At 41.4% G+C, this 24,447-nt stretch overlaps 1 protein-coding gene across 5 annotated transcripts in view; it reads right to left on the bottom strand.

The window, feature by feature from the left end:
• CRHR2 (corticotropin releasing hormone receptor 2) overlaps window positions 1-24,447 on the bottom strand; it is a 156,728-nt gene that overhangs the window by 56,128 nt on the left and 76,153 nt on the right. For 4 of the 5 annotated variants that reach the window (XM_066991399.1, XM_048062354.2, XM_048062352.2 and 1 more), the window contains 2 exons: window positions 13,259-13,344; window positions 6,456-6,562 (listed from right to left, as the gene is read on the bottom strand). In XM_066991399.1, coding sequence (XP_066847500.1) covers window positions 6,456-6,562; window positions 13,259-13,344 — 193 coding nt within the window. The remainder of the gene's footprint in view (window positions 1-6,455; window positions 6,563-13,258; window positions 13,345-24,447) is intronic. The other variant, XM_048062355.2, reaches the window with a different exon arrangement.

Below are 24,447 nucleotides of genomic sequence, written 5' to 3'. Positions count from 1 at the left end.
TATTTCCACATGAAACACAAGGGGCAGTTGCAAGGGAAGAGTGAAAGCCACGAAGGGAGTAACAGCATTCTTTGAGGGCAGAGGTGAAATGCTCAGGTGAAGAGAAGCAGCAGCTTCCATCAGTGCTTAGGATGTGCACAGACACCAGTAACAAGCCCCTTGTGGAGCCATCTCTGCTCCACCCAGCCTTTTCCAAGGCTTGTTTCTCTTGCCTTCAGGCCGGTTTTTCATCAGTTATCAGTCCTGACAGTGGAGGGCTGAACATTTTCTATGAAGAGTGGTTGTTGCAGCTGGATTGCACAAATTCCTGTTAGGACTTTAGAAGCCAGACGTTGGGAGCTGATGGAGGTTTATCTGTCTTACAGCTGCTGTTTTGGAAATATAACAGTGCACAGTGGTGTGGATAAAACAAGAGGAGCAAAGTTTAAGGCACTGATGCTGCTGTTCACAATCTTCTTGGCCTCACTGCCTTCAAAACATGGTGTGGAATGTTTCATGACTTTGGATTATCTGTCAAGGAATTCAGGAAAGACCACATACAATCTTTCATAACCTGCTCCTTCCAAATATTCATTCCTGTGTTTACCCTAAACTTGTTAGCCTCATGGCGGTCGCTGCCCATGTGGAAATGTTTCTCCATGGTTCAACCTGGGCACCTCCCCCAGGAGGCTGCTGCTTCCGTAACACACAGACCCAGACCACATGCTAAAAGAGCCTATGTGCCCCACGGAGGGGTGATGCAAATCAGGGATTTCCCACCTCTCTTGGCTTTTACTTGACAGCATAATGTGATGCCACAGATTTTAGATTAGACAGCAGAGAAGGTGATTGGGTGCTGAAGAGCTGCAGTGAAGTCTGTGGGGGATACAGACGTGCAATTCCCTGGGTGAAAACTGAAATCGAACCATTTAATACCTGAATACCTGCAGGTGCTTTTTTATTGAGTAGCTCTAAACATCCAGGCTTGAATACATTTCTGATTCTCTTGCCCAGAAATGACTCAGGCCATATTCTTTTTTGAAGTAAATTGCACACTTGAGCATTATTCACATCTAACAGAAGAATTAAAAAAAATGCAAAGACCAAACTTTGCTTTCTTTGTTCCTCTGAAACCTTGGAAAAGTTGCAAGCTTTGCCCCACTGTTCCCCAAAACATTCTACCATCGTTAAAAGGAGAAAAGAGCACAAGCAAGTTTTAGCTAGTCAATCAACATAGATCTAGCCTTGCACAGAGCAGTTCTATTACCAGAAGTTGAAGAAGTCAGTGTCCAGCTCCAAAGACACTGCCTCTTGGCTAAAATCTTGGCAATGACTGTAATACACCACTAGAACCATTTCAATACACCACTACACCATTTCAAACTCAGGATGGGCCTCCTGAGCCTCCAAACCCCAGTTAGCCATTGAGTTGAAGTCCTTCCTGAATCTGAATTCCTGAATTCCTGAATCTGTTAACTCCAAGCTAAGAGTTAATTAACTCCAAGTTAATTTTGTCCTCCATCACATTGCTCCTGAACCTCTTTGCTCTCTGGGTTGGAAAACATGCTAAAATGTCTACTCACAAGTCTATCCATAGAGTGTTCATGCTCATTTCTTCTTGTCTTGTCCCCACTTGTAAGCAGCTCTGCTCTTTCTAATCTTTATCCAATAGTGATATATTTATATGCATCAATCATACTCTTTGCCAGCCTTCATAATGCTAGGCTATAATACTATTATTTCAGATACAGATTATGAAACCTCCCACATCTTAAGAATATAGCTCTCTGGGCACACTTTTAATTACTGGTTTTATTACAGAACTTCATGAGGGCTCTGCTCTCCTTTGTGGTTTATGTAGGCTCCGTACAAAGAGTCTAAGAAACAAGTGATACAGATATGAGATACGGGGGAAGTGATTAAGAGCAGTGGGAAGCAAAGACATTGGCCTAAGGCTAATCAGTAGGAAATGTGGTTTTGTCCTTTATCTGAGTCCCTGAGACAAGATACTTCAGGTGGTTTCAGGAAGTACAGACGATTTACATGTTTTGTACTCAGAGAAGACTGTCTGATCACATATGTGCTTATTTACGGAGCTCCATCATTTTCATTCCTGCCTTGCTCTGAGAACTTCACCACGGACTGATACAGGGCTGGACAGAGTGCTGCCGCCAAATCAACAGGCACTACCATCCGCTGAACACATGCTCTGCAACTACCAGTACTTACTACAAAGTTTAAAAAATGCCATGTACCCAAAGCACCATTTAAGCCTTTGCTGTTCTAAGCGGCAGACAGGTGGAAAGCCAGGAACTGAAGGGCAAAATGGAGCAGTAACAAGAATTCATTAATTCATTCAGTTGATGCCCTGACCTGGGACTTGCTCTTCTTTCCATTGCTCCATGACAGAAAGGTAGGTGCAGGAGGACTGTGTCTTAGGTCTGGGGCCTACTCTGCTCTAAGCACATCAGATACCTCTTGACTTTTCAGTAGGAGTTGCGCAGATCACCTCCCCAGCTGGTATACCCTCAGTATCCAGGCTCTGATAAGTGTCAGATCACTCTGCTCTATGAAATCTGCTCTGTATGGATGCTCTACTCTTGTTCTGACAGATTGCTGCAAAACATTTAATCAGTCTCTTTCATAGCAGAGGCCTGCAGCATCAGCCTCACCAACTGCATGCCAGAGTGAAGATCAAAAAGCAGTTCAAAGGAGCTTGGATCAAGAGAAGATAAAGGACAATAGACCTTCCGCTCCTAAATCCTGGGAGCTGGTTAGAAGAAAAAAAGAAAAGTGAAAACAAGAAAAGTGAATATGTTGTTGAAAGGAAAAAAAATGTTTCAGTTTTTCAGGAGAAAAAAAATGTGAGGTTTTGGTAACCTTGCTGTAATGCCTGAAAGAAAGGGCACACTGCCTCAGGCCCACAGGAAAAAAATAGAATTTAAAAAAATAGATGTTTTGAAGTGGAAATATAAAGAGTAAATTAGGGAGAACAGAAAAATAAGAGTTCCCCTCCTACCCTCAATTTACTTTCATTACCACCATGCTAGTAGAAAAAAGATGCTGTGCCAATGCTCGTGGGTTTTATTTTTACAGAGCTGCCTTCATCCTGCAACCTGTGCAGAAGGACTTGCCATTTTTAATCTTCAGTTCATCTTCCCTTTAGTGCCATCCTTCTTTATCAGATTCAAAATACAGCAGGGACTTAGACATTTCCCAGAAAAAAACACGTCTTCCTGTAGTCAGCACTTCTGTTTCGGTCACTGCTGCACAAGTAAAACACCTACTTTTGGAGTCACATCCAGTCAGGTCACTGCTGGCTATTGCCATCACTTTGAAAACAAAACAGGAGCTTTATAAGGAGTCACACTCCACCTCAGAGGCTGATGTAACAGCACACTAACAAGGAAAAAGCCAGGACAAAGCAATTTGTGCTTCTGCATTGTCAGCAACAGTCAAGGAAAATAGTACTAAAAAGAAGAATTTTAATCCTTCTACTTTTTTATTTTTTATTTTTTTCCTTCCTCTTTAAGCTTGGTTGGCATTACCACTAGCAGAATTCATCCTATGGAAAATTTCTGCTTTAGCCGTGTGAGAATGTGATGATGTGGGATGGTGAGCCCCGTGTCAGCAGGAATTGCCTGTGTGCACCTGAGGGATGAATTAAACTTTTACTATTAATGAGGAGAACACGCAACCTATGAGATTCACAGCAATACGGAAACATTTAACAATGCCCTGTGAAGTGCACTAAGCAAATCTCTCCACATCCTGTGTTGGAGATTAATACATCTCTACAGCATACCTGCTTTTATGCACAAATTCCTCATTTTTCCTTCTCAGCATATTTCTTCTTGCCTATGCACTTGCTGGTTTTGTTTTGCCTTGTAAAGACAGAATGGTTGTTAGACTTTTTAAGAGCACCTACGTTTAGACCCTGAGGAACCATCTGTGACCTAGATCTTTAGAAGCTATTTCAATGAATCATTTTTATTCAGTCAGTATGCCAATGAAAGTCAAGTCCTCTCCCCTAAGCTGGGCTTCACTTTTTGTTATTTAGTGCTGAATGAAATGTTTACTAGCTTATTTTTTCTTGCAGAGCCCAGGAAGAAGGATTGTAACAGAAGTAGAGAAAAAAAAAGGCTGGAATAGGTCTTCACAGTGGAAGGGAATCCCTGGCTGAGTCCTCCTCCCTTCCCGGCTGTTTTGGGGCTCCTGGCAACACGGACACAGACGGCAGTTTTTCATTGCTTGCTGCTACATCTGAGCTTTCTGTCCCTCAAAATAGCTTTTGGTGTAAAATTCCTTAGGGTTTAGGGCAGTAGAGCATGTCTGCTGCTGTGGTTGTGAATGGAGGTCAGAGGTTTGCGTAAGGAACTGAAGACAGAACTGGGGAGAAGACACTACAGGACACGTTTGGAAGAACAGGGACTACATCCAGTTCTTTCCCCTTCCCACTTCAGCAGAACCGAGGACTAAACTCCCCAGAAATGCAGCAAGTACCTGGACTGGGGAAGCAACAGTAACAGTGAGGCTCATCTCCAAAAGCAAAGCAAAGGAAAAATCAAGCAGGTGATGGGTGAGAAGCCTGAAAATATGCAGCTGTAGAACTTGAGCCTTCCTGTAGGCGTCCTTTATCTTCACCCTCAGAAGGCACCATGGAGTAAGGTAGATGAGTGGAGTGGGGCAGGAATAAGGAACTGATAGATTTCCATTCCGGACCAAGATAAGAAATTATCAGACCTAGCCTTCAAGGTCTTCTATTGCATTTTTTAAGCCAGGAATGATCTATATTCTCTTGTTTCACCCAATTAGTAGATACCTTCTTCCATTCTGACTAAAACAAAAATAAAAGCCCAAATAACAAGACTCGGTTAGCAGAACTGATTTGCTCCTGGGTCACTTTGCAGAGGTAAGGGTGATGCAGATATGCATGGCCTAGAGTATGCGCATGGGAAATCTGTAATGCAGTCTGGACTGCCTTTACCAGAGCATTCTTACAACTTCCGAAAACAAATCAGTCTCTAAAGAGACTGAGATAGCTCATGCTGGCTAACACTGGCTGGACAGTTATATCAGGGCAATAGATTTTTTTTTTTCCATGGTGCAGTGGGAAATTAGAAAGATGGAATATCTTAATTCACAGCACGTACAGGGAACTACTTAATTGCTGCAGTCATTTTTCATGCTGAAGTTGACTGCAAAATTTAAACCTTAAAATCAAAGTTTAAATACCAGAAAAAACAATTTAAAAGAGATCAGCTAGGCCACTTCTGTGTTAGAAGCTGCGTACATTTATCCCGTATTATCTAATTGCTTCTGCGTTATTTACTTAAGCATTTATAAAAGATTCAGCATCAAAGCAGGGAATATAGTTGCAATGAATAATTTGCATTCTTTATTCAGTGTAAATTAATTCAGGGCTTCAAGCACTATGGGAATTAGCATTATATGCACAGTAAGAAGGTTTAAATGGAAGCTTAAACCGATGCATCGGAAGTGTTCCCATTGAATGTTTAAAGCTTTTTTTTTCTTTTTTTTTTCTGAGCACAGCTCATTCTGCTTATAGACACTGGGGTGAAAGAAGATTCCTGTTATTAACAAGAAAGACCCTCTTGTTAATGATGCTTAAGAGGAAGACTTAGTGCAAGCCTCTGTAGGGATGCTTCAGTCTAGGAAAGCAGTAATGTGTTCACTTAGGTCTCTGTCTGTGATATTGTGCTCCTGGTTAGGGTCCTCTACATGTTTCTGCCTTGGTACTAATGTACAGTTTTCCTCAAGGATAACCATTCGACAGCACTTACTGTAGCTGGGACAAAGTTCAGGTTGAACATTTGTAGACAAAACCACACAAATAATATAGAAATACCTTCTAACCAGGCCACCCCTATTAACCAGGAGAAGAGAATCACTTCTGTGTAGTTTCAGTGATTTACATTCCTTGTTTCATGAGCACTGGTGGAGATAAAGATCCCATAAAGATGTTTCTCTTGCTATTTAAGCAAAATTCAAAGTTCTTTAATGGAAGAAAAATTGAAATTAACCCAAAGCACAGTGGAAAGATTTTATTTCATCTCCTCAGGTCTAGATTTGGGCATTATCTACCAGGAAATGCAAAATGCCTTGTGTTATTATGCAGTGCCTTAGAAAACTTGCCCCCAAACTGGCAACTTGACACTCTCAAATCCCATCTTCCCTTAATGAAGCACTCTGTGCTCACTGAATTTTTTGCTGCATCAATAAATCATGTATAGCTCTCTTCCTGAATATAAATAAGCTTTAAGTCTTAAGCATGGAAGCCATCATTACAACTCATCCAGTGCATCAATCAAGGAAACCATGTACATGCTTGGGAGCATAAAAGCCATAATTTTCCAAGACCATACGCAATCTGGACAGTGTTATTAGAGGGCTCGAGTAACCCGGTAAGTGTCGCACACCCAACCAAGTTAGAAGCATGCAAACAGATTACTCACCTCAAGCACAAGAAAAGCATAAAGGCAACTATAAGGGCCCCTACTGATATACAGTGCCCCAGGTAGTTTATGATGAGAGCAATCTTGTAATGGAGCGCATACTTCCTCTGGAGGTAAAGAGATAACATGATTAAATCAGCATGACTCTCTGAGCACTGACATTAAGGAACAGTTAATCAGTTTAGGAAACAGTAATTACTTTTCTCGACTTTAAAATGATATAATAGCCCCAGGGCTGATGCCTATGTACAAGCCAAACATGCGGCCCAGGCACAGAAGTACATGCTTAGTTTCATTTCAGTTTGGGATTTGTCCACAGCTTCTTCCAAATCTCAGCAGAAAAGTTTTTTTTCCCCCTTTTTCTTCAATTTCCACAGAATCTCTTATTTCCATCATCATAATACTTTAAAATTTAGGTAACAAAGCTACAAAAGACACAGGCGATGATCTTCTAGCAGTTGCAACACATTACAAAACATTACTTTGTTAGAAGACTACACAGCCATAATGAGCCAGGTTATGCTACTTTCCTTCTCAAATGGTTTGGTTTTCATACAGAAATGAACCAGTTGTCAGTGTGAGTAAACAAGAAGCCTCTTCCATATGGGCAGATTTTACTCTGAGATACTCTCCTTGCAAGCTAAGATCCTTATCTTTCTGAGGGCAGAACTGATGCAGACTGAAAGAGCTTAAATATCGTCTTGTCTTCTCAGGTTTGAGAGAGCCTGATGAAGCAGATCTTGAGCAGTGACCCAAGTATGTGATGAAACTTATTGTATTAGGGTCTGTTTCCTAGGATGCTGAGGGCATTAGTGGTAGGTTCTTGATCCTGGAAATGAAAAAGCATAAGCGCTCCCACCTAAATCAGTGTATAAATCAGTGTATTTAGCAATGTGACCAAAATTTGACCTTGAAGTAAATGGTGGGCTGTTGCTGGCTTCACAGAAAGAAGCATCTCCTCTCTTTGCCTGATGGAGAGGAAGAAGTAGAAAAACACTATTCATGTAAATACTGAAGATGGTTAAAAACTGACAAGAGATGTACTACTTAAAGAACAAACAACCCTGGAAACAGATTTTTTTATTTTTATTTTGGCATTTGTCTTTTCAGGCTAAGCGGATCTTTCCACAATTTGGGATGTTTGCCTCCCTCAGGAAAAAAAAGAAAAAAAAAAAAGACCTAGAGTTCAAATTTCCTCCCTTGTGATAAAAATATAAAACTAAAATCCTGTGAATGGCATCAGCTTTCTAATTTTGGTTGAACCTACTTTGTTTCATTTTTCTAACAATTTCCCTGAAGGTTTTATTCCAGTCACAGGAATTTGTCAGTGAATGGATGTTTGGATGAAACTACAACCAGCAGCAGTAGTTAATCTGCTCCATTGTTCATCTTCCAGCACGTTGCCAGAAAGCAAGCGAGTGAGCCCTCTTGGAATCATTTTCGTGATGAATCCTGCCTGTATCTTCAGCACATGGAGTAATGTGCTGTTTCTGGACTGAACTCAACCATGTAAGGTATTTTTAAGTCTATTATAAAGTCCCCTAAAATAAACTTCCCCTGCACGGGCCCATTTTCTGAATTGCCTTGAGGAGAAAAAAACCCACAAGACCTGAATTCCGCCCTAAGCTTTATTTATCTTTAAGTCACCAGATCACCTAAAAGGGAGGAAAACGCACTTTAACCGATGTGCCTACCTGAAATGCAATGTTGTTTTATTCAGCTAGTGCCCTGGCAAGCTGGCTTGCTTATTTTCTCTCCTGCTTAATTACTCATGTAGTGCTAGAAGCCTTCTAGAAGATGGTAGTGTTTCTCCCAGGCCAAGGATCCTGCTCTTTGAGTCTGGCCTTTCAGCTTGCTCCTGTGGCTCCTAAGCACTGTTTCAACTTCGCTCCAATTTTAAGAAGGTATGGTTCAAAACACGAGAAAATTGATTGGAAAGAAAAAAACATAATAGAACTCCTCTTTGACACACTGATGCTGAAGGAAAAACAGGCATACATTTATTTTTTTCCTGTTGTTGACACTAACAATGTTTCCTGAAGGCAAATTCAAATATCATAGAAACAAGAACTGCCTCGGTGCCTATGAAAAACTAAGCTGACAGGGTTGCAAGATCACTTCCCACCAGCCTACATGCAATCTGCATCTCTGGTAGAATTGGAGACAACACCTTCAGGGCTGAAAAACACGTGCCCAGAATCAGTCATGTGTTGGCCAAAGCTGGGTTTGTGTAAAATACTTACATAACTGTTCTGTCTCACCCTCTTGAAGACTGATGCATTTAAAATGCTAACAACCTTCTCCTGCTACACAATATTCCTCTGCTTCCAGGAAGATGTTTCACTCCACTAAAACGCTGATTTAAATCCTATTCATGGCTTAGAAGTAGGGTCATTATATTAGAAAGGAAATGGAGAAGGGGATGGCAAGGACATCCGCTGGCTGTGGTCTCCAGAGCACAGCAGATCACATCACTAGAGCCCTCATCCATGCCATACCTATGCCTGACAATGACGCTATGTCACAGGGGGCAGCATTATTTTCCAACAAGCTTCTACTAAATAAACTGAGGAAGTGCAGCCTTATTTCTTTACCTTTCACCAACTTTTCAAATCTAAGTTAATGAAAGAGACGCTCTCTCTCTCCAGGAACTTCTTTGCTGTAGTTAGGACACGATTGCGAACCTGTCCAAATCAAATCGGCCAATAATTTGGACTAACACCCACCTAATGCCTGCCCTTGTAACTCTCCAGATGACAAGGATCCTTCTCGGTCTACCAGAACTTGACAGGTCCTGCCAATGTTCCCAGCACACCTCTTCCTGTGAGGTTTGAGTTTGACCCATTTTAAGACACTGTATCTCTTATCCAAAGACTTGGAAGCAGAATCACAGAATCATGGACTGGTTGAGGTTGTAAGGGGCCTCTGGAGGTCATCTGGTCCAAATCCCTGCACAAACAGGGACACCTGGAACAAGTTGTCCAGGACCACGTCCAAACAGGGAAGTATGTTTGTTAAGTGAGATGCTGCTCAAAAAAAAACAAACATCCTTCTTTGGCTTCTACTGCTTCTGCTTTCTCCTAATACAGCCCTCCCCATTCCTCCTATCTTTCCAGATGTCCAAAACAGGGGATCTATCTCACCTAAGGGGCTGCTTAAAAGTTCATTGTTTGGGCAAAGCTGACTGCCTGGCACTCCATGAGAGTCAGGCAAAGGGAATGAGTATGTTGCAAGGATAGTTCAATTCTTCCTGCAAAAACGTTCAGGGTAATGACAATTCAGTCCCTGAAGAGGCGCCCTTATCCCTCTCTTGGCCATACAGGGAAACTGGATGACTAGTTTGGACCGAATGTGTAACTTTTAGACAATTAAAGATCAGCTGAGGTGAATCTTAACTCAACTGAGCGTCGAACAAGCCAACGAAAAGGCAAGCTGACTTTCACTGCTGCCGAATCGAGGGAAGAGGCAGTATTTCTGCACAGGCTTTTTTTACTTTCAAGTGGGAGCTCTCTCATCTGCCTCTGAGCTCGCTGCTTTCCTGTCGTGAGCCAGCTGGAAGCTGGGTAACTGTGCCTGACGTGACTGTGGTCCTAAGTAGGATGCATTAACGTAGGCCCAGCATGGTCCTAACTCAGCTACACAGCTTCGGGCCACCTCGAAACAGCAGCAGCGCCGATTTCATACCCAGCTGCCAAAGGCCACATAGACAAGCCCACAGTTGTTAATTTATAGCTTTTTACGAAGGTTGAAACATATTTTTTGCTGCTTGAGACTCTCATTTGTCTTCTAACAAGGGCACGGATTTGTGCCAGCTGCAGCAAAGGTCTCTTTGATACAGGAGCTTGTAGGCCAAGGAGAAGCTTCCCATTTATTACACATTATGCCAAACAGCCAGTTGGATCAAAATGATTTCTGTACCTGAATCTGGTGCCTGGAGAAGATGCCAACTGGTCATTGAGAGAGTGGGATTCAGGCTGACATTGCGACATCTACATTTGGGTACCTATCCAAATCTGAACCAAGAACTGAAGCAAGGGCTGGGAACATTTGTGGCTACACACAGGCATCCAGTGCCCCTTGAGGTGCATGCAGGGGACTCTGTTCCTCCTGGTCAGCCCTAGTGACAGACCTCCGAGACTGCAGCTGATGGACACAGTTATCCCACAAGGCCTGTGGCATGTCTGCCAGATGCGTGCAGAAACACTGGGGCATTTTAAACTAACACTACATAACTATGTGCAGGAAACTAAATCCACCCAAAACGTCTATCTAGGAGCAAAGCAGTCCCAGAGCATGGTTTTATCAACGACTGCCACAGGTCACAACCACAAGATAAGCACTTATGTATGGAAGTAATCCATCAGGGAATGTGTGCTACGGGAGTTTATGTCCCCTGAAACTGACTCCCAGCTGCAAAAACTGCAATTTCCCTTGCTGCATTGCCAACGTGGTCATAAAAGCATGTAGCACTTGACACTGGGCTGATCTTGAAAACTCCTGTTTCTGTCCCCACGTATCAATCATTGCATTTCAAGTCAAACTACGTCCTTCCTTACAAATCTGGCTGTAAGTGGTCAGGCTTGATAGTGGTGTTGTTTTCTGCGTGAAAAACTAACACAAAACACAGGGGGTACATCCTGAACGATACGTGGCATCTGCTGCGATCAGTCAACAAATAACAATAGACCCACGTGTGTCCTTGCATCTCACCTTTAATCAAAATGGAGGATTATGCAAATCCATGGGGATTTCTTTTTTTTTTTTCTTTTTCTTTTTTGAGATCACAAAGCAACCCAAGTATTCATCTGTGACACTGAGCATTATGTAGAGATTTAGGAAATATTCACAAATATTAATATTTGTAAAGCTTGTCACAAATCTTTAAAGATCTACTAAATGAGTTTTTAAGCTTTAGCAAACAAGGGTCGGGGGAACATCTGCACTTTCCTCTGTTTAAGGAACATGCTATTTAAGAAGTTTTAAGCTATCACCATAGCTGCAAAGTTTTTAAAAGCAAAAACAGAGCAAAGGAGATAATCCCATACTCTAGTCACAACACTTCTTCAGCCTCTTCAAATAAAACTCCTCTGTATTTGCCCGTGCAGAGGCAGCAACTGTTTAAGTTATGCAGAAAAACACATAAAGAGTTTCATTAAAATACAGCAGCATTTTCCTGAGCTCATACAGCAGACTGTTACTGTCAGCTCAGGTTTCCCATACGAGGTAACCCACACCAAAGATTTTTAGTCTTTGCCCAGACTTTTACCCTGTTCTCGAGATGCTACACTCCACCTTCCCACCTTGCTCGTTTTTAAGAGTTGGTTTCACAGAACTGCAAATCCACCTCAGTCAGAGCTACCATGGGATGCCTTCCCCTTCGACCCTGGTCAGCCTTTCACTCCCTACATTTGCCCTACAACCAGCACTCCTGCAATAATGATAAAAGAAGGTGCAGAGAACCAATCCAGCTGAAAACTGACCCAACAAATCAAGTGTTTCCACTTTCAGTGGCAAGGAAATACAAGGATGGGCTGATCTGGGGTGGCTCCCACTTAGACCAGCTTGATTTGCCATGGGACCCTCTCCACTGTGCCAGGCAATCTTGAATGTTACCAGTCCCGCCAGAGGGCAGTCCTGATCTGGTGCGTTTCTTACTTTCTAGAAGCCACCTTTTTTTTTTTTTTTTTTTTTTTTTTTTTTGTGGGGGTAGGATCCAACAAATTACCTACCCATAAATAAGAGTGGGTACTTCTCAGCATGTGGTGTGTAGTTACCTGTTTTCTCATTCATTTCTCAAAGCCCACATTCAGCAACATGGATCTCACAGGACAGATGGCAAGCTATAGCCAAGCCACATCACAGCTGTTCTGGGTGCAACTCCTGAGCCTGAAATCTGGATTAGCTCTGCAAACAGCTTGCAGCAGGGAAGACCTTGTCTTCCTCCTCTCTGTTTGAAACCGGCCTGGCACAACTCAAGTGGCAGAAAGAGTGGAAAGAACCCCAAAACATAAACAGGCCTGAGCTGCTGGGCTCTATCACCCCTGGCAGAGAGACAGGACAAAACCCCAGTGTGCCTGCGTGTCCCACTGTAGCACTCAAAGCAGGGGAAGGGAAAGAGGACATGGCAGGGAAGGCCTGAAGGTTTAAACTGAGGATGAATGTCTACGATGCCTCCAAAAAAGGTGTGACATTTGAAAAAAAAGGACAATTTGCAATTGCTTGCAGCTTTTCTGAAGGGGCTTAACCCTTTGTGCTAATTTCATTTTGTAAACTATATAATGCAGGGCTGGCTCAATTTTTTTAAAGACAGCTGGGACCTGAGTATGCTTTTTCTATACTTTTCTGCTGCTGCCCCTTTACATATTTGCTGAAGGGAAAATGGCACTGAGATCTAGAAAGGCCAGTTGTCAATGAGACTTTAGAACTGGCAGGTAAGGGGTTGACTCAGATAATGAAAGTTTACATTCCACTGCCAAAGAAGCTTTTGGTATTACTGTTATTATCACTAACATTTACTGTAGCAGCTGTAGGCTCTCAACAAAGCTAGGACGGATCTGCATAAACATATACCACCATGGACAGGGTGAAATAAAGCATGCTTTATTTTCTAAAAACTATGTGTGTAGAGGATATGGAGAGAGGATAAATGATTTGCTGAATTCACAGGAAGGATTTGTTGCAGAGACAGAAATGGAATCCAGCTCAGAAATCCTAAATTAGCGTGTTAACCTTAAGCTTGGCTTTGCATTCATATATGCTGAGAAATGACATTGAGAAGAATGAAAGGAAAGAAAAATACAGACCTTGTCATCCAGAATAGGCTCACACTGAGAGTAGTTTATCTTGGAAGCCCACGTTCCATTGCCCAGGCATTCTCTGTAGGCGTTTCCTGGTAGGGACCAAAATAAAAGAGAGATGAACACTCTGTGCTGGACTTTAAACAGACTAGCAAATTCACATATTTAAGAAGAGGTTAACAGTGAAGATTATTCACAAGGCAAATCAACATATCCCACTACTGTGAGGACGGAAGACTTGAACAGCCTGCCAAGGAGGGAACAAGACAAATAAAAGACATCAATGCATCTGGAGACAACATGTTTTTCAAGATGTTTATTGATAATAGTTTCTGTAAGTAAATGGGAGTGACAGAAAATATATTAAAAGAGCAGTCCAAGAGAAACTTAATGCAAGTGTCTTTCAGAAAGCAGTTAAATGGTGTATTCATAAATGGGCAGAAAGATTTAGGTCTGATGTGTTCCATCTAGGAAAAGGGCATGCAGGTGGTAAACTTACTGCTCTACTATCCTGCCGCTTATTCCACTGTGAACTAGATGAAACATTCCTGGATATTGATTTTTCTAGAGTCTTTCTCTGCAACAGCTTTATTGGTAAAACGTCTGCAAAGAACCTGAAAGAGGAGCAAGACAACCACATCTCCCAGCCCCAGAACAGGCAGGTGCTGGGGAGGCCACACGAGAACAGATTTCAGAAATGGGTACACCTAGGGTAGGATGTGTTCACCCATCCCTATGAAAAAGAACCCCCTCTGATCTCTTTCCAAGGTGTCATTAAGTGAAAATCAGCAATTACTTCACCGAAGAAAAGCGATTTCATTTCCAATTGCATTGACACCCTGAGTAGCTCTGGGAACTGCATACATTGGAGGTAGGGAGGAGGTTTCAGCTTCTGGTAAACACTCCTCTTCGTCAGGAGGAACTCAGAGAGAAAACTATGCAGTTTTGCTGCATAAACTACCTTTCTGCAGCCATCAAAAGTACAGCCAGTCCCAAGAAATAGATTTTTCCACGCTTATTTTAAACCGACTTAGAAACAAGAAAGTTAAAATAAAACAGGAAATTCAGAGAGATCCCAGAGGATACATACAAACAACTTCCTAATGAACTCTTCATGATGTTCTTGCTGCCCTTTACCCATTTTTTTGTTGGGACTTTGCCATGGTCCTTCGGTACTAATTCAACACCCAGTCATCAGGAAAATAAGATGTCAAATGAAAGTCTCACATTGATGTTTCTAAAAGTGCTGTTGACAACAGCCATTGAAAAAGCCATTGAAAGCTTTGAAAAGGTGCTTTTTCGGAAAGAGGAGGGAAGTCAACATAGAAAGCAACAAGGAACAGTTCGCCTACAGCTCCAGGTTGCACCATATTCATACATACCACCAGATTTCAGTCTGTTCTTTTCTATTTGCACTGTTTCTTCTTGGACTGACAAGGCCAAACAAAATAAAATGACTGGTAACATTGGGGTCAACTGTGGAAAACTGTGTGAAAAGTAAGGTCATCGGTTTCCATTTCTGTCACTAATATACTGGTAAATTCATATAATTCCATGTCCTTATAAGAAAATCAGATACAGACTGCAATTTTCTGTGCTATTTTACATGCAGTTTTCCTCTGAGAAGGAAGCAGGTGATTAGACTTCTTTCCTCACTATTATTATTCAACATACAAAGCTAAATGTATCTCAAAACATCTTTTAGTTCCTTCTCTGAAACCAGATTTCAGTGGGGTTCAAAGGTTGGATCCAAGTTTCAACCTTGAAAACCCCTGTATTTGGCTCCTCCTCATGGCCAGCAATGAAGCTCCCTGGCTGCTGATTTTGAGTGTCTGTTTCAAAAATCAGACACTGAACGGGAAGCTTTGGCACTTAATCAGATCCTGAATCCCACTTCCAGGATAGTGTCCTTAAGAAACCCTTGTTTTATTTGTCCTGTCTCTTCCTTTCCCTAGGCATATCGTGTCCAAAGAAGGGCAACAAAGCTGATAAAGGGTCTACAGAACAAGTCTAATAAGGAGCAGTTGAAGGAACTGGGGTTACTTAGCCTAGAGGAAAGTAGGCTCGGGAAAGCAGGCTCAGGGAAGACTTTATTGTTCTCTACCACTCCCTCAAAGTAGGTTGTAGGGTGGTTGTAGAACCTTAGAATTCTTTTCCAACCTAAATGATTTTATGATTCTCTTCTATGACTCTACCTTTTCAGGTGTGGAGACAAGAAGCACAATGCTGTCAGACATTTGGAATGTACAACTTGGCTATGTAAGTCCTTGAGAGGGAAAGACATATTTGAATCAAGAAATTATTTATCGATCCAAAAGGAAAACCTCTCTTCTTCTGATTTTCCTCCAGATAAAATATTGACAGCAAACAGAAATATCTTGAAGTTGGGTGAAAGAGAAGGGAAGTGTCAAAATTAGGGGAAGAAGACTCATTTGACACATGGCTTCCCTAAAATATTTCTCTTAGTTGAAAGCAAATTTTAGGATTGCTTTCTTCATCCCTACAAACTTCTTCCACTCCTCTTCTCATTGTTATTTCCATTTTACAGGTACGGAAACAGAAGCGAAACGTGTGCATGACTTGCTGAAAGTGACTTAGCAGGACTGTGACAGAGCTGTGAACCATCACAAACCATGTCTTCTACTTTATCAGGCCATGACGCCTCTGTCTCCTGCACTGCATCTTCTCTGCTCCTTGCAACTTTTTCAGAAAGATAAGCGACTTTCCACAGAACAGGATGGCCACTTGAAAATCCTCCCATTAGTAAATGAACAATATTTCTCTCCATGTGAGCATGGGCTTAGCCCTTCAAAGATTAAGATCCTCAGCACAACTCCAACTAAGTATTCACCTATGTAAAAAGGCTCCCACAACCTGCAGTGAATCACTGGGACGGAGACACCCAATGATTCCCCTGGGTTCACACTAGCTGACTGCTACATTAAACATTCATTGGAGTTTTGTTAGTGCTTCTCTTTCTTACTGATAGACATTCAAAGTGTGTCTTGCCCTAACCTTTACCATCTGGCCTAAGTAATTAGTAAATGCAAAAAGGTCCCACTGAAGGCCACAAAACTTCATTTTCACTTGAAACCTCGTTAGTAAAATGGGTGGGAGTTCTATAGTCAGTCTGGGATTGCAAACTGATGAAACAGGTATTTGCATGAATCCCAGTGATAGCAAAGATATTATTGGCCCATTTCCCTTTGAACACAGAATCTCAAGTTTTTAATCCAAAGGAAATATTAGAGAACAGATCATGATTAGCAAAGTAAGATTAAGTGTAATGAAGGCCATTCATTTCTTCCTCCATATTGACGTGCAACATGAAGAATATTAGCGGTTACAAAATGCACCCCTGAGCTCTTTCATTGCAAACGCAGGAATCCTACACAACATACACAGCAAAGCAGTGTGGCAGCTCATAAACCCAGACCTCTTACATGGTGAGTATCAGAAAAAAGAGGAGGACAAAAATCAGACTCTGAATTTCTCCAGTCCAGAATCTCCTCCAGCATCAGCCACTTCTCGGAAACAAACACAGCAAGTAGATCTGACTTCTGGGAAAGTCTCATTCCAAACTGCAGTAGTCATAAGTAATTCATACTCCAAAGCAAAGGTCTTCTTTCGTTCTTCCAGATGCCTTACAACATTAGTTCTAATAGCCACATGGAAACAAGTTTCTGATCATACTGACTGTATTTTCATGTATCTATTTTAATAACATCCATGATCATTACTCAGAATTTTAAAGCAGAAATTTCTGTTTTAGTAAGTGAGGTAATATTAGAGGGCAAGAGCCTCACTGCAGGCATTCTGAAGCAGCAGCTCTTTCATGCCGAGATCAGTCCCATGGGATATCATCGGCAAGTCTACCATTTCTTGGGGACATCGGACCAACCACGTATGCACTGGACAGAGGCTTCTTGCTTGCACAGTCAGCCACAACTGACATGTGTGTATGCTTGTATACCTCTTCACAGAAGACCCTGGATAAAATAATGTCGACTTCAAATGAATCACAGAACCAACAGCCAGAGATCTTACCAAGAGACTTCTATGATCTCTTTGGTTATTGAACATACAGGAGAGTATTCCTTCACACCTGGTTTTCCAATAAGAACTGGGATTAATGTGCTTTTTGCTATAAGGATTCCTGTGCTTTGCTTTAAAGCACTATGTACAGAAAGAGCCTAGACTAAGTTCATTTGTTCTTAATCATGAAAAAAAGACATACAAAGAGTCATGATGAACAACTCCATTGTGGAGACACACAATGAACGCCCAGGAAGAGAAGAATAGACACACGATCTTTCTAGGGCAACAATAGCTATTGAGAGCTATTAGCATGATTTCTTTTCTTTCTAGTGAAACAGAAATGGTGGCAATTGTCATTTCCTTAGACAAATGGCATACTGAAGAACCCAGTATATTTTCTTTTCATTTCTCCCGCCTTACTGATTTAATTCTAAAGAACACATACACAAAATAAATTAAGAGTTTTTTGGTAGTTATAACTTTTAGTTATCTGTGCTCTGTGTGCACTTGCAGTCATATAATACAACCTGACAAGCAGATTTAATCTTCATGCAAGCAAATAACGAGCAGTAGATGACTCACGATGACACAGGCAACAGACAGCCATTATACACATAGCTTCTGACACATGATCCAATATTAATGCCTATGTCTCAATCTATGGCCTCTTCCTTGACTTTGAAAATGTTGATGAGCAACATTTCTGGCACTTGCTTGCTTCTGCTTAATCATCAGTCCAGGAAGCAGGCAAGGAGGTAAAAGGGAACTCCCTGAATAGAAAGAAACATCCAGTAGTGCTCGGACTGTCACTCAGGTTGCTAGCGTCCAGAAAATATACCTCACCTGCTCCAAGACAGCCACTATAACATACTCATTTTCATATTCCCTCTCAGGACCAAATCACTCATGCTGATCACAGTTATATTATACCAATAAAGACAATGACAGCTATGGCACTATTCCCAGAGTCAACTGCAGCAATTACGGCCCCTCAGACAGCACACTGCAATATCCTCCTCTACCGCTCCTGCTCTGTGGCTGCTGTTTTGGCAACAGGATGCCAGGCCTTGATTCTATGCACCAGCCAACATTTCAGCTCCAGCTGTCTAAAATTAACTTGGAAACTTTTATTTGCCTCCATACCCCAAGACAGTGGAAACACCAACATCTGCAGCGTGGTGAGGATATTGCAGACAGCAGTATGGTGCCTATTCGCCCTCACTCCAGCTTTTGGGAAAGGCATGCCTAGCTCAGTCTATTTTTATGGTTCTTCTCTGAATAAAGTTAGAAAAGCAATCAAATACTACAGGAATGTCTCATTTTTATACACACACAAAAACTATATTAAACTTTAGATCTGGGTCCCCCAGCACAAGAAGGACATGGACCTGTTAGAGCAGGTCCAGAGGAGGGCCACGAGGATGCTCAGAGGGCTGGAGCACCTCTCCTGTGAAGAAAGGCTGAGAGAGCTGGTGATAACTCTTGGTTTTCAGTGTATCTGCTTCAGAATTGCAAGTGCTTACCTAATCATTGTAATTAAAATGCCAATAACCAGCACCACCAGACAAAAAAAAAAAAAAAGTACATGCACACAGAGTAGCTGCAAAAACTGTACCAATAGAACATGACTATGTGCTGGGCCAACTTTAAAACACGGCTTGGGATCAATGGTTCACATCATCTTGAGAGGTAAAACCCTGACCTTAATTTCATTTCCAACAGCAGATGATGTTGCATTTCTGAATGGAATAAGCAAAGAGGAATATTTGATGAGTGGCATCACTTTTTTTACTTTTTTTTTTTTTAAATTGCTCCTGTTGAAGAAAATAATACCTCTTAGGTAGCAGTAACCCAATCTGTATAGATTGGCCTGGTGGCAGGTTTGTATTTAGTCAGTAAAACTCTATTAAAAGCATGAAATAAAGAAGAGACGAATAGAGGGGAAAGGTAAGCGGATGTAATTCTCAGCAGGCAGTTAACCACATCCTTCCAGTCATTAGCAGGTGAAAGGCAATTCGAGACATTGCATGCAAGCACTACTGTAATGGATCTTGCCTTTGACAACTTAAGTTGGTTTTTAAGAAGATTTTAGTCATTTTGCTCTGCCTTGCATAGATGACTTTGACAAGGTTTACATTTCCAGTTATCATTAAATTGGAAGTCCTGGATCCCACATGCATGGAGCGGCCCTGTAATCATGAGACCAGTTCATCTGCTACTGGAGTGAAGGAATAAATAGGAAAATGAATAAATAAATAAAACACAGCCTGTTAAGTTCTGAGCTGTGCACAGCTAGGGGTATCTGACTGCTCTGACAGCTTGCTGATCCATGTTAGCTGCCAGCCAAGCTGAAATGAAGGTCCTTCAACCAGAAAACCAGAACCCCCACTGAACAAACTCCCTGGAAAGCACAAAGTTTTGGGAAGTGGAGTTAGCCTTGACTGAGGCAGCCTCAGAGAACCACAGATGCAACAAATAACTGAAAGAGCACAGTGGGCCGTGTTGTCCATCTCCTTGCCAACAGGATTTGTTCAGTCTGGATTAAAAAGCATAAGCACCAAGAATTTCTAGTAATCGCTTTGTAAAACCATTTCAAACACTGTTAGATTTCTTACTGATAAGTTTTTGCTGATATCTTAATAGACTTTTTTTTTCCTTCCTTTTTTTAAGACTACCGTTAAACTCTTTTTGCCTCTGTATTTTCCTCTGACCAAGTTGGATAATTTGCCTTGCTTTGAGGGGGAGCAAGCACAAATAAGGGAAGATATTTAACATGAAAATAAGTTTGGTGAACTGCTGGCCTTTCAGATCGGATGAGAAAGGGGAGAAGACCTGTCTCAGTGTCCAGCTTGAAGCTAGATGACATTTTCTCATCTGATTATTTTTTAAACGCAATTTTGGGGCAGCCAAAATCACTTGTTAAATTGGGTAATTTTCATCCAAATTTTATCCCACAGAAAAGACATAAACGTTTTGACATTTTTGAATTTCAGAAAAAACACAAGGAACACAGGGGAAAACCAAACCAAACCAAACCATCCGACCAAAAAACCCCACAAACATTCCAGCCTCAGACATCATGGCCCATGGGGAACTTCATCTCTGTTCCTTCTGTTCCTTCCACTGCTGGACTTCAAGAGGAACTTAAATCCAGCTCCCGGATTCATTCTTTTCACAGCATCCTAATCACTGGGATATTGCAAGCTTCTCCCAGTGCCTCCTCCGCTATTTAAACCAAATAGTTATTGTATTTTGTATATTCAAAATTGATATCCACTATGCTTTTTTTTTTTGTGAAAAAAAAAGTTCAATTTCACTTGTGATTAGACTTTCCATCTCCAAATAATTTTTATTCATTTATAAATAATGTTCAGAATAAGACATTTGCTGGGTATTAAGCAAAGTATTTTTTCTTGTGTGCTTCTCTTCCATGGTATCCAGTAAAAAAAATAGGAATTGCATAAATTCCCCAGATTGACTGCTCAGATTTTGTAGGATTCAGATCAGATGAGACAGAAAAACCCTGTGCTGCATAAAGGATACATCACTTCGTGTGTATACTATTCTTAGCCCTTTTTCAAAGCCCCACAAAAACAGTAAGCTTCTAAAAATAGGGACTGAATCATGGCCTATACATTATTTATTCATGTGCCATCCTTCCCACCCGAGATCTTTGGTGGTTTTCTTCTGATTGTTGCAGTGACAAGATAGAAACAGGAAGGATTCACAATGCACCAGTACACTGCTTGCTATTTCTAGAGATCAGAAGTGACAGCAGTAGGTAGCACTTCGATATAATTGTAACAGCGCTCAGAAGTGCAGGAGATTGAAAAGAAAAATCTCTCTCCACATACTTTATTTGTGAATGAGGGATATTCAGACAAAAATAAGGAGAGGAACGAAGAGTTATCCAACCAATGCTTATTACTTTGTATAGCAGCCAACATCATCCTGAAAGCTAGCCTTTGTGCAAAGAAAGGTTTTCTTAGATGTCATGTTGTTGGGGCTTTTTTGACATTCATGCAGAATTATAATGCACTTATAGGAGAGGGTTGGAAGGCAGATAAATAATATTTTAGGCAATAAATGTTCCCCTAGAAAAACATTTCTGACCTCAGCTTTGTCTAGCTCACCAATCTGACGTCTCTCCAGCCTTTCAAGCATGCAAGAAATGTTGCGCAGCTTTCTATTGTTTTCCTTTGCCAGAAATCCTAAAATGCTTTATGAGAAGCTCCAACAGTCTAATTATGCTCACTTTCTGTATTGATTTCCTATCTGCTAAAGAGCTCGAGTGATTCACACAGGTCATGTAACATGTCAAAAGCAAAGGCAGAAGCAGAACCTTTAGGAGTTTAGAAGTCTTCCAGACTTTAGAAAAACATTTCTCTAGATTTCTAGCCCAAGGCCTACTCCATTAGGCATACTGATAAAGATTTTGGTCTTGCCCACACCTTTGTGCACACTCTTGCACAGATGCTCTTAGTCATGCATTCAGCACCTCTGAACACAACTTTCCTTAGACAAACTGAGCAGGTTTAATACTTGCTGGGCTAGACAAGCACAAAAGGTCATTCAACATACACAGCTCTGTTGGTCTGTATCTCTTTCTCCATTTCCTTATTTATTTATCCATTTTACACCTGAGCACTGAAGTCCAAGAATCAACCTTTACTCAGACCTGGATCCCATGTGCACCTCCTTCCTTGGCCAGCCAGCTGTTACCCTGCTTCTCATTTCGGAGATGCACCTCACTGCTGGGCTGTGGCTAGATCTGTGGCTGTGCTTTCACTTTCTTAACAACAGTTGATTCCAGGACTCACAAGCTGGCCTCTGTATCCCCAGCTCTTTTCTTCGTTACTGACCTAAGAAAGCCCCAGTCCAGAGTTTCTGATGCTGACGGACCTACACTGTGCTCAGCAGGCCGCTCTTGTCCTAGGCAAGAGGCGTGCTACCTGGCAGCAGGTATTCTCATTTCAGCCCCTTAAGAAAGACCCCACAGACTGAACTGTACAAAGCAGTCAGAAATGTGGTTCTGTTTAACTTTGTCCAATTAAATACCTGTTAATATAAAATTAAACAAAAAGTACACATTCTTTGTGACTTTCGAATCCCTTTCAAGTCAACTCCACACAGTTCTCAGGAATTACATCCACAACTTCTTTCAATACTTTTCACTCTTTTGACTCATCAAAGGTTAACAAAAAATATTCCATAAGTTACATCTCTGATATAGTGCATATTCTGTTTCTTTACATCTTCATTTTGAACTGTCTCAGGATTGAGGTGTGATGAGTGGTAGGGAATCCTAAGACGATTGCCCTTTTCCAGAACAATCACTCCTCAGAAGGATGATTCGGGAGCTATCCTGGAAGCTGCTTTCTTTGTCACATCTCCTTACAACTCCTATTAATCACTCAACAAAACAATTATTATTTATGCCTACGATTATTATCCCTAAATGTTATTAATTCCTTTAGGAAATTATTTCAACGCTTGTGATTAAGAAAACTCTCGTTCTGAAGTACCAGGACCATGCTGTTACAAAAACAATAAAGGGAACACCAGGAAGGAGACAGAGACAAGTGAACAGGCTACCAAACATTTGATAAATGCTCAGTTGACTCTGCTTTCACAAATAGTACACGGCTCTTTTTTTTTCTCATACAGATTGACATGACTGAGTTTGGGCCACATGTGTCAAAAGAATTAAGGAAGAGTAAAAAGGAAAATAATCCCTCCTTTTCTGTGTCTGTCAAAAAGTGCTACAGTGCCTGGAACTAAAAATATACCCTGTAATAGCTTGCAGAGCTCTTTGTTTTGAAACAAACGGAGACTACTTTCTTCCTGTGTTGTGTTACTGCGTTGAACTTGACATGAAGATGCAGGGCGAGTCTGCAGTCTCCTAAGGCTATTTGCACTTTGTGGCTAATTCTCTGAGACAGCACATAAAGAAACGTGACTGCATGCAGAACCCAATGATCTTCAACTCAGACTCCTGTGTATCTTTAAGCGGAAAGAAAAGAAGGAGATTATGAAGCAATCTGTATTGAATCTGTATATTCCTCAGGTTATCACCTTTCCCCTTCACCTGGATGTCAGCACATGATAAAAAATAAACACCACCAACTAGCTAGCTGAACAGAAACAAGACTTTGTCTCCCAAAAAGCCTGTTCTGAGAGTAAAGTCTGAAATTCATACTAAGCTTAAGATTTCCACACACACCTATTCAAATTAATCTCTGCTACGAGGCCAGTTACCCCACACAAGACCAAACAGGCATTTGGTCACTCGTTTAACATTCACAGACATCACCTCTGGTTCAGCAGGTCATAGAAACTTGTATCACTGGAAGCTAAATAAAACAGCACCCAAGAACAGTCCCTCTTCATGCCTGCCCTATTCTAATACTAACCTACAGATGAAACAGAGCTCAAGATTAAGACATATAAGTTCTGATATTATGATGCAGATGCCCATATGCAAGTGGCAGTTACAATGCACATGCTGCTAGATAGATACTGAGTGCTATCTGAGATGCCCTACGGTGTCCAAGGCAGTCACTCAATCAACGGCATCACAAATTGTGATGGAAGCTTAAGTTTAAGCAAGTGAATTGATCCCCAGTGACTGCAGCCACCACGGCCTAGACTGAGACTCAGGTGATCAGCGGCTGTTCACTTCGTGGAGCTGATTTGATCTTCATGGTCCATGGACTACTTCTCTATTGACAACAGGGAGAGCTTAATTACCTAAGGTACATACAAGTGCCTTTATATACATATATTTTTTATATATATATATATATATATACACACACACACTGGGCTGAAGCCCAGTTTGTTTCTCAGCTTGACTGACTAGGAGAGCACACAGCTATGAAGCTCCCTGGTTAACCCCCTTCTGAAATGCTACCAGGGCAGAAGCTGATAATGATGGTTGATCTTCATAATAATTGCCTCTTAGTTGAAATTCAGAATTCAATTAGTCACTTGCCATAATTACTGAACGCACCGCGAGATGGCAATGACAACAAGGAGAGGTGTAGCTGTACTGTATTACCTGTAGATAAGGCACAGTGGAGTTGAGAAGCACTATGATCTGATTAGCACAGTAGTGGGAGAGAGGGGAAAGGAGCCTGAGGGTGGAGCTCTCTGAG

The sequence above is a fragment of the Anser cygnoides genome, chromosome 2, assembly GCF_040182565.1.
Source record: "Anser cygnoides isolate HZ-2024a breed goose chromosome 2, Taihu_goose_T2T_genome, whole genome shotgun sequence".
Classification (NCBI taxonomy): Eukaryota; Metazoa; Chordata; class Aves; order Anseriformes; family Anatidae; genus Anser; species Anser cygnoides.
This window is presented reverse-complemented; position numbering and strand designations above follow the sequence as displayed.